Source organism: Amblyomma maculatum, chromosome 3, assembly GCF_055883805.1.
Source record: "Amblyomma maculatum isolate TAMU_Amacu chromosome 3, ASM5588380v1, whole genome shotgun sequence".
Lineage (NCBI taxonomy): Eukaryota > Metazoa > Arthropoda > Arachnida > Ixodida > Ixodidae > Amblyomma > Amblyomma maculatum.
This window is the reverse complement of record NC_139346.1, coordinates 168,330,920-168,345,937: the sequence shown is the minus strand read 5'-3', so window position 1 is coordinate 168,345,937 and position 15,018 is coordinate 168,330,920. Positions and strand designations below refer to the sequence as shown.

Below are 15,018 nucleotides of genomic sequence, written 5' to 3'. Positions count from 1 at the left end.
ACGCAAGGCATGGTAAGCCTGTGCACTGGGCGAACAAATTGATACCTGTAGGATTGGTTGGGGAATATTTCCGAAGTGTCTCCATCAGAGCATCGGGTCCGAACCGTTCTCAAGACATTCTGTAGATTATTTATTAGCGCTTGGTGCACTTAACTTAAAGAAACATACCTGAAGCTTCGAAAACAGTTCACCATGCGACAGCGACGGCCGGGAGTCTGAGTTATGTCAGGGAAGCAGCTCTATGTTCGAGCATATCATCTCGCAAAAGGCTGGAATTACAGGAGGAAGCAAACTTAAATAGAAGTGTGTAACTCAGGGGTACTATGAGAACAACGAGACAGCTAACTGTCAGCACATTTTTGTTTAAAATACAAGTTCTCTTTTTTGATAAATGAGACAGCTTCCTAGTGAGGTGCCATGACCAAGACTCGCCCTTCCGAGCCAGAGCTTCTAGGCAGGAATGTGTTTTTATTCACAACCATGCAGCGAATATAAAGTAGTAACTGATAATAAAATTATACATAATTACAATTGATATACAACGGCGCAACAACACTGTTCGTGATATGTGAAAGACAGCGCTGTAGACCAACACCGTGTTTATAAGCAAATCAAGCGCTTGGGGACTCCCGAGCCGAACGGCCGAAGGTATCTTCGTCGTCGTCAGCTAGAGTGGTGGTTCGCTTACTATGCCGTTGTGAGAAATTCCTTTCCTATAGAGATGTTTGAGCTGTCTAGTGGGAACGACTGTAATTGAAAAGCAAATAAAATCAACGTGGCAACATACTCGACTACACGGGAAGCTCGAACGGCCCGAAGAAACATTGACGACTAAAAGCCAAGATTTTGTGTAAGGAATAATGTCCGGCCTAGCAACACACCTTTATTGTCGACCTTTTCAAATTTGCTAGCTTCGGGATAACATTACATATTTTGTCACACTCTTCTAAAGTAGCGGCCGCCCTCATAAGCGCACTTCGAGAAGACGTTACTTTTTCTATTATTTACACCGAATTGAATCGGCCGCCCTCCTGGCATTGAAACATATGTACCAGTTGTATATTGCGATATGTTAAGCGCACTGCGATCTTTTAGACACGCACGAACATTGGAATTAAGTTTCGTACTTTTCCACTCTGATTTGGGATGTATACCAGGTTCAATATGAAACAAGGAAACTAGTCTGAGAACTTTTGTCTATATGATTTTCTGTGGGCTGTATCCAAAGGTGCCCTCCTCCTCCTCCTTATATTTACAAATAAATTTTGAGACGGCACCAGATGATATTATCTGTTTCAGCTTTCAACAATGTGATTAAGTAACAAAGCATTCGGAAGCACTGTTTTCTACCAATGCGATCATCTATTTTATAAACGTGATCACTGGAGGTAAATAAAACTGAAACTTGCTCGTCAAATTGCGGTGTACTTAAGGACTGGTACTCCATGCAATTCTCAATATGAGAGAGAGGAGACTTGCACTGTCTATATCTATTTGCAAGACGCACAAGTTTAGAGCTCTCCCTATCAACGCGAGGACGTACCAAAGATCGAAATATGGCAACAGTAGAAATGATGTTGATGATGAATGTTTAACAGACGCAACTTAAAGATGAAAAATGCAGTGTAGCTCCCCGTTGTCCTTGCCATTGCAGACAACTGGTTGACCCTCCTGTCTTTCTCCTGTCACAGCAAGTTTTTGTGGTCTCATTAGACAACATCGCTGGCTTAGGACTTCATTCGAGGCACAATCCTCAGCAGAATCGGAGGATCAGGTTCCAGGAGCACCTTTCCTTTCGCAAAGGAGAGCGGGATCTGTAAAGAAGATGGAGAAACCGAAACATTAGGATCAGGCTACTTTTAAATGTCTGATTTCTGACGCACACTTCGCTCCCTCAGAGACATCGTCTTCGAGTCTGGCTAGCTTTGCAGGCTAAAACATGCATTTAACCATTTTACTCGAATCGTGTCTCCAAGTTTGCCGAAATTCCGAGAAAGAAAGGTTCTCCCTCCTCCCCCAGAGAAACAAATTGATGGTCATGCACTCACTGAAATGTTCAACATATCAAAAGATCAAGTCCCCTGTTTTCGATTGAATTGCCAAAAACAAATGGTTCATACTTGCAGCAGGATAAAAGTGAAACAATAAACAGCGGCTGGCAATTACAGTCTATGACGTTCAATGAACGATATACGTGATTTAATCAATCCAAGAAGTAAATGAAATCACAATTATCATAGAATGTTGCGAAATTGATGAACATAGAGTTAGCGTCATTCCCGACATAACTAATGGGCGGAGAATTTTCCTTGTCCTGCGACTTGAACAAGTTTCTGCACGAGGATAACTTACTGCTTGCAGTTGATGATAGTTTTACCCTCTCTTACTTTAGCAGTCCAACCCACAAGCGCCTGCAAGCGTCTTATGACTAACTTACTCTCGCACCGCCTTCCTCACTCGCTCAACTGCGCAGTTTTTCTTCCTTTGCAGTTCAACTCCCTTACGTGGTGCTAAATCGAAAAGCATCTGGTGCAGTCATTTACTTACTTGTGTTTCTGCGCACGGCTCGAAGGTGACGATCTTGAGGAGGCGGTAGAGGATCTGCTTGACCTGGACCATACCCAGGCGCATTCCGATGCAGCTGCGTGGACCAACTCCAAACGGAAGGTACGTGTACATGTTGATCGAGTCTTTGTGCTCGGGAAGAAACCTACGCAAAAACACGTCGGTCATTACGTCCTTGTTTCTAATAAAAAAAAGTCATATCATGTGGGATGGCTTCTTCATTCTTTAAAACCTTTTTTGTAGGCGGACTGCTCCATTCTTTACAAGCAAGCAGTGTTTTTAGTTTACAATATTTTGCTTAACTTAGAGATCTAATTGGAGGCAAAAAGAAAGAATGGAGCCATTCTCAGGGTGCAGAGTAGGGATGAGCGTAAAATGGATCGCAAGAAAGGTACATCATATTCCAGGAGAGGCGTTATTGACCATACCACTATGGGCACTCGTGCGAGGGTGTTACAAGGGAAGGGCGGTTGCAGACGCGTACTTACATGAAAATTACAACACTAGCAGTTGATGGGGTACCTGTATCAATTTACAATTTCATGGAACATTTGATATCACAAATAGTAAAAAGCGCTGAACACAGCAATAAGTAGCACCAAATCTGCAGGCTCGCAGCGTTTTTGTTGTAGCATATTGCGGAAAGAATGGAAGTAAATTTAAGTAGCCATGTGTGATGCCATATGTCACTCCAGTTCATTATTATGTGCAGAATGAATAATCTTGCTTGTAAAGATAAGAGCGGTGCGTTATGCGTTTTATTTGTTGTCATGAACATGGCGCGAAAAAAGTACAGGAGGAGCTAAAACGATATAGGCAAGGTGGGATGAAGATACAGCTTATTTAGTTAGGTTAAGCAAGCAAAGTGGCGTTGATAGGATAGTGGCTACACCTCTGCGCGTTGATATACTGCTGTTGAACTGCTCAAGCGGGAATATTAAGAAAAAGTTATCAGGGACACTCAAGTTCCACCGTTAAGGGTATGCCGCGATAGTATAGGCTACCACCCAGCATATAAAGCCGTGCTTTAAATAAGCGGTATGAATGTGCCTCTATGGTCAAGGAGTAGCGTGCCTAATTCAGCATCCAGAGCACTGGAAAATTGACTCTTATTTAACCTACTCACCTAAAATTTAAAATATCATGTGGTCTCGCTACGCCGCGCAAACCATAGAATAATCAGTGCATGGCCATGCCAGCTGCTACCTACCATCTGCGCGCGCCTTTCCGCGTCTTTTTGTTCACAACGCTCAAGCCGACACCAACACCGACACAGACGCCGACGCTGGACTTTCTGCGTAACATGCTCTGGCGTAACTGTGCTGCGGTGTTAGAAGCGAATAGCACGGTTTGGCAAGGATTCAATGAAATATGCTTGTTCAGTATTTCATGTTGCAGAAGTTTCATCAATTTTGGAGTGGATCAGTGTGACATAAGTTTTTATTGAGATAGCAATACTGTGCCAGGTTTCGGCCCATCGCGTCGTCCCGGGAAGGGCCATGTTTTATCTTGAACTGCCGCGAAGAAGAAGAAGGAGAAGAAGAAAAAGAAAAAAAAAAAGAGTTTTTTTGTGCATTCCGGAATGTCCCGCAAGCCTGAGGTCACACATATTGCAGAAAAAGAGAAAGGACAATGTTTACTGCATTCTTAGTACTGTGTGAAACCCAGAGATACCAGTAATGGCTGTCCACAGTGACGATGCTTCACAAGATCTATTGTATAGATCTATAACCGAGCTTCGTCTCCTGCCGAAGCCACGCTGGGCGCGCGTTTTGCAAGCGTTAACGCACGTTGTGCAAACACAAAAATTGAAAAAGTGGCAGCGATCTCGTACTAGGTGGGATATAGTCAGAGACAAAAGATCGCGGGAAGCGAGTTCATGAAAAAGTATTTATTTCTGTGCGGTAGGGCAAATATGGAGAATGAAATGCGCTAAATCACGAGGGGACATGAACACCCCATTCAGAGAAAAAATAACAGAATGCAAACTAACGAGGCAACGAAGAAATAAATGCTTTTTCACAAATCTGCGTCCCGCAAAATTTTCTCTGTGATTGTACTGTGGAAGACGTGATTAAGAGGAGAAAGGGGAAAGATTTAAAAAATCGACAATATTTATTTTACCTCTCCCGCTGAATTTCTTGATTTAACAAGCATAGGAGCTTTATGACTTTTTTGGGTTGCCGAGAGAACGCGAAAATGGTGCATTTAAAAGCCGAAGTTTCAGTTCACTATTTGATCAGGTCCATCTTTCTGAGCTCCTTTAAATTATGAGGCTACTGTAGAATATAACATAGGATAAAGTAAGATAAGTTACTCTTCTGCACACACTGATAAGAATGGTGCAAGATTCCAATGCATCGCAAAATGTTGCTTCTGAATTTGATCCTGCGTTCACAAAGATGTAGTTAAGGCTTCGATAAAAAAAAATGGGGTGCGTTTTTGATGAAAAGTAGCAAAATATAGAAGCCTGCCGAAGGAGAATCTGTAGGTATATTGATTTTGGGATTCTATTATACAGACGCAGTTATACAATGAACGAGATTTCTTGGTATATTATTACCTTAAAGCGTCAACTGCAACAGATGGCGATGCCGTGGAATGTCTGCTATCAATAGGTTAAACGTCGCGCCCCAAAACCGTATACCTTGTGCTTGAACTGAATCAGGCAGAATTTAGATTGTGCAAATTTCAGTTTCCTTGTGCAAACCACTTAACTTGCTCTCCGCTGGTTCACTACTCACCTCTCTGGTTTGAAACTTTCGGGATCCGGGAAGAACTCCGGATCGTAGTGCATCGCGTGCGCTGGAATCTCTACGCGCATGCCTGCTGTGAAGCGCACACCGGCTACCGTGGTGTTTTGCGAGCATATCCTGCTGAGCCTGAAAGGAAGAAGCGATGTGCACTTTTAAGGCGATAGCCTCTCTTGGCTCATGGAATGAAATCCCGTGCGCGAGAGTCGTGCGCGTGATGTGCATAGGATTTCTGCATCGGATCTGTGCGCTGATGTGTCACTTGTCAATCATCCTGACGACGTCATCAGAAAAATAAATATCCTGTCTCCACCTGGAATCGAACCTCTCGTCCTTGGATCCCTTGAAGAACGCTTTAACCAACTGCGACACGCACGGAATTGTGAAACGCACATTATAATTCTCCTTGTCTACCTTATTATAAGGTAGACAAGGAGAATTATAATGTAGACGATAGTAAGGTAGGCGATTATAAGGTAGACAATAATAGTGATGACAATGACACTGAAATTAGTGACAATGACAATGATGACAGTGCATTTAGTTGGCAGAGTAGATTCCACAGTACTTTCGGAATTTTTCTATCTGACCCCACAGAAATGACCGTGCTCAGCTAGGATTAAATCGGCTGCGTGATATGCATGGTATTGATGTATGGCGCACACGATAACTTTCTTTATTCCTACTTACAGAACCATTCAAGCACATCTCGGAAATGTCGGATGTCATTTGATATTCAAACAATTTCGCAGTTCCTTTGAAAACCACCACAAGTGTGGTAACTCCGAAATTCTATCACTGCATTACTTGAGATCAGTATTCCCCACTCTTATTTATAGATAGGCATAACTGAAAAAAACAAAATCTAAGGGCGATTACGATGTATCTTAATGCGAAATATGAGTGCAGGTATGTAAGAGTTTTTGCGGTACATTGAGGCAAATAATTTGACAGATGCTTATATATACGCGTACGCAGTTTAATTTTCTCACAGCTATAGGGAATTTCTTAGAAGAAAGAAGAGCCACGAGCGAGCGCTCTCTATTCTCTTCTTGCGACAAAAGCTGTTTGACTCGTGACTCCCTTTGGTTCTGCTATACCTCGCTCGGCGATGTGGTTCAAGCGCCTAACGAGGGCATAAAAGCGGCGCTCTAAAACTGCGAAAAGGGGCGAAAAATACGCGTAATGTATACTGTGAGTCGGTTTAATTTTCATTTACCTCCAATACATAGCAAAATATCGAATCTGACGAGCTTTTGTGTAGTGGCCGTTCCATGTAATTTCCTTCTGAAATAAATTACTTACACTGAAGTTGGCGAGTACAGCCGCAATGTTTCACTGACGACAGCATCAAGAAGCTCCATGGACCGGAGAGATTCATATGTTGGGTCATCCTGGACAATAGGAGTACAAAGAAAATATTTTATAATTAAGTGCTTGCTGCAAAAACTGGGGATATACGGTTTTCTTAAAAGGAACGGTACTCTACATTTGGTTACTTTTCAAATATCTTTTATCCCAGCGTCTAAGTTTCTTTCTCCGAGCTGACACCAGTTCGAAATTCCTTAACCTTATAGTACGACATTGATTCTCCTTTAAAGGGCAACTCTGGATATTGCTGTATACATATTGAGTTGATAATGGCATCACGTTCCTTACAGCACCTTTATTCCGGGGCAAAAGCAGGTTTTGAAATTTCGAGTGAAAATATTCTAAAAGAACAAGAACCACGAAACCTAAACTCGCTTTAAATGATGGCGTAACGACAGATCAATCTATGTCGTCATAGATAAGCTACAAAACTTTCGTGAGCCCAATGACTGAACCGGCGACCGTAATTGGTAGTTTAGGTCATTCTTTACTAAAATGTGTGTACGTCAGCTTAAGGTTTGGCTCCTCAGTAAACATGGAGGGACTAAAATTAACGTCTAGCTGTGACGTCAGACAACAAGGTTACTCGTAGTAACCTCTCCGCATCAGGCGATGAAGCGAGACATTTTAAAGCTATTTGCGTCGCTACAGAACTCCGCCTTGATGACAAATTTGGCACAAAATAACATAAGGGGCAGGCTCCAAAGTTTCAGTGAAATCCAAGGGGATTAAAAAGAAATAAAAAAAAGCCCTTTTGAATTCAACCGTGTACTCCTGCAGAGCCCCATTTTTGCCAATAAGAGACAAGCCGTAACTGAATGCATTAAGTGCATTATCGCGACTACGTCAAGGTTCTCCTACAGAGGCGAATCTGGAGCAGCTGTGCCGAGAAAATCAGGATAGAACAAGGGTTTGACGTCATACTTGGAGTAGCAGAATTGGGAAAAGAATTAGTTGCGCTTGAAAGAAAATTTATAGGGGCAGAAAAAAGAATAGAACTTGGGAACTTTAGAGCTTAAATGAGACACCCTGCCGCTAGGCCACGCAGGGGTGTCCATACGGATTACATAAAACAAAGTTTTGCCATCTATCATGGCAAAACAGGGCATAACAAGGCGGGGCAAAGAAGTAACAAGTAGAAGGAACACAAAGTACCCTTGAACGGCTCAAGAAAAAGCGGGGGTTTATGTATATGTCTTGATGACTTTCACCTAATATGGTATATCTTATGAGGGTATGCCGATATGTATGCGTGTATGTAGGCTAGTATGTGCAGTTAAAGAGGACCACTGACTTAAGGTGAAGCGTTTCTCCATAAATGGCTTAAACAGATTTTTCAGCAGAAGAAAGCCAGCGCCATCTATGGGTCTCAACGTAAGGAATCATTCTGGCTTAATTTCAATCACGTGTGTTTTGTTCCTCGCACTGCGGCCGCTCACTTTCTCCACACGACTTTCTAAATTTCCTCTCCTTCTAAATGGAGAGTACTATATGTATAGCGGAACGCTATAACTATTTGATCTTTCGTGCGACGCGGCGCGTCTAGCGCCCGAAACGTGGGTAGTATTTTGATGGCATTTCCGACTCTCGCATTTTCATTCATTCCTATCACGCTCTCATATCTCCAACAAATGCTGCCCGTTCGCCCTCGTGTTAGACTCGACAGCTTCAGATAAGCGGGGTTATCTGCCTAGCTGGCTGGCGCAACCTTACGCGCAGAAAGTGCGCTTGTGCACGCGTCGCACAGACTCACCGTGCTGTCCACTTCCTTCAACACTTGTTCCTGAACCTCCGGATGCAATGCCAGACAGTAGGCCGCGCACGTCACAGTGAGCGCGATCGAGTCACTCCCGGCGATAAACAGGCACATGCACTGGGCTGCGATGTCGTTGATCGCTGATTCTGCAAACAAACGTTGATAGTGCGTCAAACACTGATAAGCATGGCTCCTTGACTACATTTTAGATAAACAGGAATGCCCTCTTCCTTATCTTGTTTGTCAATGCGAAATCAGTGATACTTATGCTTGAAAACAGGGAGAACACGGTCTTTTCATGTCACTGAGAGCTCTCACGAGGCTGTTTCTAACCTATGGAGTTTTAAAAGCACAGATGGCGGCTATGCTTCAGATCTGCCTCAAGTGACAGCAAGGAAGGTAAGGAAAAGCAATGAGATAACGCTTTAAGTTGCTATTTCTGAATTCGGCGCGCGGGCTTGAATAATAAAGGAATTAAGTGAATATCAGCTTTTCTAGATGTGAGTAGCAAACGAGATGGCAAAGGAAACAAATAAAAAACGAAACAAAGCACCTTCCCGATGCTTGTTGCATTTAAGAACTTTTTTGCGCACAGAAAGGAGAAATGTGTCACTACAAACTGACGTTCTGGTAGTGCTTTGGTACCAAGCAGTCTAACTTGATTGATTGATTGATTGATTGATTGATTGATTGAACGTATTAGTCTATGAAAATGAATGCCCAGTGGTTTGTTTTACTACCGTGTTTTGAAAACGTAAAAGAAACGTAGTTGTAAAGACGCAGAAAAGTTAAAATAAAAAAATGAATAAAATTGAATCATAGTTTCTAAAATTTCTTTAAGTATGGCGCGTCTGATTGCAACTCCCTTAGAGTGCGCATTTTTATGGGAACTCAAAGTTCGTGCTGCATTTAAAAAAGACACCCAATGCAGCAGTTTACGAGTGTACCGGAAAGCTGACACGTACCGATGGGTGTGTAGTAAGCGTGGAATATGACAAGTGTGAAAATGAGCAAACTATTTTGGTAAAGTTTCTAGAAAACAAACTCAATAAAGTTAGTAAGAAATCCAGGGCAAACATTTAAAATGATCGAGATGGGAACGCACCTCATGTGCGAAGCAGGGAGTTTTGCCAGGTACATCAGTGTACCCCTCTTAGAACTCCTCAGCAAGAAAGTAGGGAGAGGGTAAGGCTCGATACAAAATCACAAACAGCGTTTTAAAACACTTCGCTCACCGAACTGCTTTCTCCATGCTTACGAGTCTTGGAACAAAAGATCACAATACGTGCAGCAACGCATCATGCTGCGCAAGTGGTCTTCCACGGGATCGATAAGCGTTTTCATTCCCCAATAACACTTCACTTGTTGGCTCGGACGCAACATACTGCTCTTATCGCTATAGCTACCAGTCTCATGTCGTCATCAAATGCGTGACACTAAGTCTTGCGAAATAAACCTTCGATGTAGCCTTTTATCCAAGTGCGAAGACACAAATCACTTGTGGGGCGCTTCATCGCTCGTTCGTGCCGTTGTAATATCCCTGCATCGGCCGTCACAACGATAACTTTTGCATTTATCGACCTAAGCTGAGATTCTCCTTTTTTTTTTTATATGCCTCGCGAAGAATAAACTAGTATTTTGTTGAGTTGTTTTGTCCAACAATATTGATGGGGAAACATAGCCGATGTTCACAATGTTACGAGCAGGCATCTCATATTGCATTAACACAGAACGGGGAGGTCGTTTCGCTGGCCTGCTTCTTACACTGCGAAGATTTCAGACGAGATTTCATACAATTCGTGTCTTTCGGTACACGTTTCTCCGCGGGAGCTTATCCGGAACACCATGCTGAAACCTTATCGTGATAGCGTGTTTGCGGCCTCCGGCACTCAATCACGCGTTACAGTATGGCCGCAAAATTTGGACGATTCTTGCCCCCCCCCCCCCCCCCCCCCCCCCCCCCCCATGAATCCAACTTTCTCACAAAGAGGATATACTTATCTGTTCGCAGCATGTAATCGTTTAGGAGCGTGCAGTTATATTTCTGGCAAGTGGTCTTAATTTAAAAGGGCAGTTTGCTACCAAACAAAAACAGCACCTGATGTTACCGTTATAGACGCATTGAAAATTTGAAGAAAATGACTATGCAATTGTGGAGCACTGTACCATTATTCGTCGCCTGACGTCTACAGCTTGTTTTTCGTGTAAGTGATATGACGCAGTGAGATGAATACAGTGATTTTACATGAGCTGGATCCATACAATGGTTACCTTCGATTTGTTGTTCTTGAAAATCCTAATTCAGTCTGGCATAGGATTTATAACTCCATACCTTTCGCATCTGCACTGCACTCACCTCTGAAGAACCATGCCCATGTCGGGTACAATACAATGGAACTTGATCATTCTTAGTCAATGTCATGGAATCGCGATAACTCTCATCATAACATAATTTGATGCTGAGATATCGGACTCAGTAGCTTCAACTATAAGCAACTGTTACCTGACAGTTGTACTCCTCCTTTGCCATTCTGCTGCATCTTGCTTTCCATATACATTTGCAAGGCGTCGTCATGCTTCTGCATGAAGAAACAAAACGGTTTAGATCAACGAACAGATTATTTGGCAGGTTTATCTTCATTTATAGTGATGTCAGAAATAATAATAATAATAATAAAGGTTTTGCATGCGTCAAGTCATAGAGGGGTCGCGATGAAAAATAAGAAAAACCGCTATTATTGCGCTAGCCCACTTCGTGTCAACACTTAGAAGGCACCAAAAAGAAGAACAAAAAATAGTGCGATTCAGCCGAAGAGAGAAATAGAAGAATAGAAAGGCAGGGAGGTTAACTAGGCGATGCCCAGTAGGCAACCCTACACATAGAGAGGGGAACAAAAGGGAGAAAAATGAAAGAAAGAGCGCCAAGGAAAGTAGTTTGTCACATGTCCAGAGATCTGTAGTAAAAGGGGGTAGATGGCGTAGACGTAAATTCTAGAACTGTACCACAAGTCTTTAATTTTAAGGAGTGCTTTCACCGCTTTTCTTTCTGATGAAGGTGTTCAAAGGCCCAAGATCTTAGCTTCTGTTAGAGGGCGAGAGTCCAAGCGACGGAGTGTAGCAGCTAGGAAGGCATGCTCTCGCTCAAACTGAGGGCGGTCACAAAGTATGTGCGCCATAATTTCATCCCACCCGCACAGCTCACACGTTGGAGAGTCTGCCATTGTGATGAGATGAGCATAGGCGCTTGTAAACGCCAGGTCTAACCACAGGCGGCACAACATTGTAGCATCACAGCAGGAGAGGCCGAATAGTATCTGCAGTTTAGGTAACTGGTCAAATTAGTGGGATCAGGATGTCCAGCCTCCAGGCGTAGACCATGATTGTCTGGTCAGGTTTCGGTCGAGAAGTCAAAAGTGCATTGCTACGTCAGCTCTTGTCAATGGTATCTTGACAATGTTGGCTGTATCGTGAGCCGATCGAGCAGCATCGTCCGCTAAGTCGTTGCCAACAATTCCACTAAGGCCTGGTAGCCACTGGAAGATAATTTCGTGTCCCGCTAAAAGCTTGCTAAAGCGTGCAGGTCAAAGGTCAAAATCCAAACTTAGGTGAAATGTTGTTTCCATCATGGTGGACCACGTTCTCTCAAGTGACCCTCGGTGGGCAGGGGATACCACGCTATACATCACTTGGTTATGGGTAGACTTGCTATGGTAAGTTTCGCCAAGGGCATTCTCAAGGGCAGGAGTCGCACAAGATTCGCGATCGCGTTTCACCGTGCGAAAAGTGCTTTCTCACTAAAAGGCGAAGAGCGCGTCGTCGCTAGTACAGAAGTGCCCTTAACTGAGCGTCGGACGAATATAATGGGGTCGCATTCATGAGCAGCATTTTTAATTTGGAATAATTTGGGCCAGTAGCATCGGTCACTGTTGTTGGGTGATAAAGTCGCAGCTTTTAATCGTCTGTGCAAGCCATCGGAGCATTGGCTTATTCGAACGCCTCTCCACGTTGAGAGCATGGCTCAGCCAGTTGTTCGCAGGTGTGTGCAGCGAGTGACGATGGCCTATTGCCGATGGTGGGCGCTCTATCTCCTGCTATCTGTAGCAGCTGGCTCGCTGCTTTTGTCTTATGCTGCCGTGATTACACCACACCAAGTGGAATAGAAAAATTGGCCGTGGAGATCACGTGAGATAGCGACACTTTGATAACGACGCAAACTCGGAATACGGGCCCAGGCTTTCGCTAGGTATACACTGGCCTAGCCAGTGTATACCTAGCGAAAGCCTGGGCAGCCAGTGTATACCCAGCGAAAGCCTGGGCCCGTATTCCGAGTTTGCGTCGTTATCAAAGTGTCGCTATCTCAGGTGATCTCGAGTCATCTCATTGGTCAAAACGCCGGAACCGGGTGTTGCCACTACGGAACCGGAAATGTGGCAACATTATGTTCTGGCGTTTTCAACAATCACACCACTTGAGGGAAGATAGCGACACTGTCGATAACGACGCAAACTCGGAATAAGGGCCCTTTGTTCCTGGCGCTGGGCTGTCTACTGTGCCTACTCCTCTTCAATTCAATCTAATCCCATCATCCAGTGTAATCTAATAAAATACAGTTTATTCTAATCCAATCCAAACCAGTCCAGTCTAATCAAATCCAGTCTAATCAAGTACAGTTCATTCCAGTGAAATGCAATCCAATGAATCCTGCCCATTGACCTTGTCCTGCCCAAATAAATCCAAACCTCTGCAGTCTAAACCAGTCCAATCGAGTCCAATCCAATCCAATCCTGTCCAATGCTGAGTGCACGCTTGCCCGAAATAAGCCGCTGACTAGCATATGGTCAGCACAACTATCATCCTCACGCTAGAGAAGAATGATTAAGATGTGCTACTCACTATGTCTAGCTATGTTTTTATTGCGTTAAAGACGAGGCATCTTCTTCTTCGGATTGCTTCTTGATTGCCAGATGGCGCGGCGAGCGCGCCGAGTCCGCCAGCTCTGTGCAACGGCTCTGTGCCTCCTGTCACGCAAAACTCCTCGTTCTTGGCCAGTGTAGCTTTGGTTACAAAAGGGAAGCTTATCGACTACGATACAGGCTGCATGACGCGAACCGCTTCCTTGCTGAAAATTTCTTTCTGAGCATAGTAAACGAAATAAAACTGTACCCTTAGGATGTCAATAACAGAAAGATTCGAGGCAGACGCGGAAGTTATTGTGTTTCAGGCAAACAGAACGTCTGTGATATAACAGTTTCAGTGCAGCGTTGGCCGCGTCCCAGACACTGCATAAATAGAATAAGCGCGACCCTGGTTGGGGCAGTACAAAATACAATAACAACGAAGCCGTGTAGGGCAATACCTAGTGCCACAGTGCAAGACAAGTGTTCGCACGTGTCTTCCTAGACCTTGCGATATCACCGCCTCCTTGACTAGCTGTGTACCCGTTTTGTATAGTACTCTGTCTTTTCGGTGTATTATCTTTTTCCATTTTTTTTTTCTCGCAAGTACTCGACGCGCCTCAGATACCTTCCCGTGCAAACGTTCAAGCCTACTCTATTGTTGATAATTTTTACCTCTTTGTCTCGGAGTCGTTGCTCGATGATGTGCCTCGTGAAATCGACGGCGTACTGTGCGTCACCCTTGTTTGGGAACTCCACTCGGAGCGCTTTGAAGAGCCGTGGCAGAGTGGCTGAAAGGCGGGTATGGATATCTGTGAATGGTCATTCTTGCAAGCTACGTTGGAAGCAAATGAATCCAAGCAAAGTATTATTTTCTTGGGTTTAGAAAAGTTTGAAGTCACAAGAATGTTGCGGGATGACGGCGAACATCCGGACAAAGTACAAATGTGAACATCGCTATTCCACGTGAAAAAGTCGCTGTATATTATACAAACACAAGCCGTCGTAACACATCATCAAATCGAATAAATATTCGTTCTAAAACGTAGCGCATAATTATTTATAACATGTCATCAACAGAAAGGTGACAGATGACATTAATGTGCCTCTATTTTGTAGTGGCATGAAGATGCTCTTATCAGGAGTTTACATGATCCTTGTTAGTGAATTAAAGCAACTATTTTCTGCGCAAAACAAGTTTACAGGATGATTATGTCCTTTATATGTTATGTTACATGATTATCGGGAAAACAAACTGTGCTACCTTCACACAACAAACGATGCTGCACATTGTTAAGACACGAGCAGCCGCTGATTTTCCGTAATGAACACCGTGGCGAACTCAGTGAGTTCGAGGCAAGAATGCATGCACCGAATCGACATCAAAGAACAAGACACCCACTCATCATGAGCAGCCTCCAACCTCCCGGAGAGTTGAGGAACCCGCTGTAACATTTGAGCATAGGGTGATCTGTTTCTACGTGGCTGTCGATGTCCAGATCAAAGATGAGCGATGTGTACAGATCCATGGCTGACTTCTCCAGAAGGCTGGAAGGTAATGAGGCAAATTTTATGTCACAAATTTTTTTTCACCATCTTACTGACTTCGGAAGCATTCCGCATGTTTAAAACAAATGACAGCCCTCTTTAGGTATATAAAACAGGTCCTTTTGTTGCT

At 43.7% G+C, this 15,018-nt stretch overlaps 1 protein-coding gene across 6 annotated transcripts in view; it reads right to left on the bottom strand.

Annotated features, from left to right (window-relative positions):
- Positions 1–448: 448 nt before the first annotated feature.
- LOC146196819 (cytochrome P450 3A41-like) overlaps positions 449–15,018 on the bottom strand; it is a 48,246-nt gene continuing 33,676 nt past the window's right edge. For all 6 annotated transcript variants that reach the window (XM_084598541.1, XM_084598542.1, XM_084598544.1 and 3 more), the window contains 8 exons: positions 14,743–14,888; positions 14,016–14,131; positions 10,949–11,024; positions 8,443–8,591; positions 6,624–6,712; positions 5,310–5,447; positions 2,548–2,710; positions 449–1,814 (listed from right to left, as the gene is read on the bottom strand). In XM_084598541.1, coding sequence (XP_084454667.1) covers positions 1,728–1,814; positions 2,548–2,710; positions 5,310–5,447; positions 6,624–6,712; positions 8,443–8,591; positions 10,949–11,024; positions 14,016–14,131; positions 14,743–14,888 — 964 coding nt within the window. In that variant the 3' untranslated portion in view covers positions 449–1,727. The remainder of the gene's footprint in view (positions 1,815–2,547; positions 2,711–5,309; positions 5,448–6,623; positions 6,713–8,442; positions 8,592–10,948; positions 11,025–14,015; positions 14,132–14,742; positions 14,889–15,018) is intronic.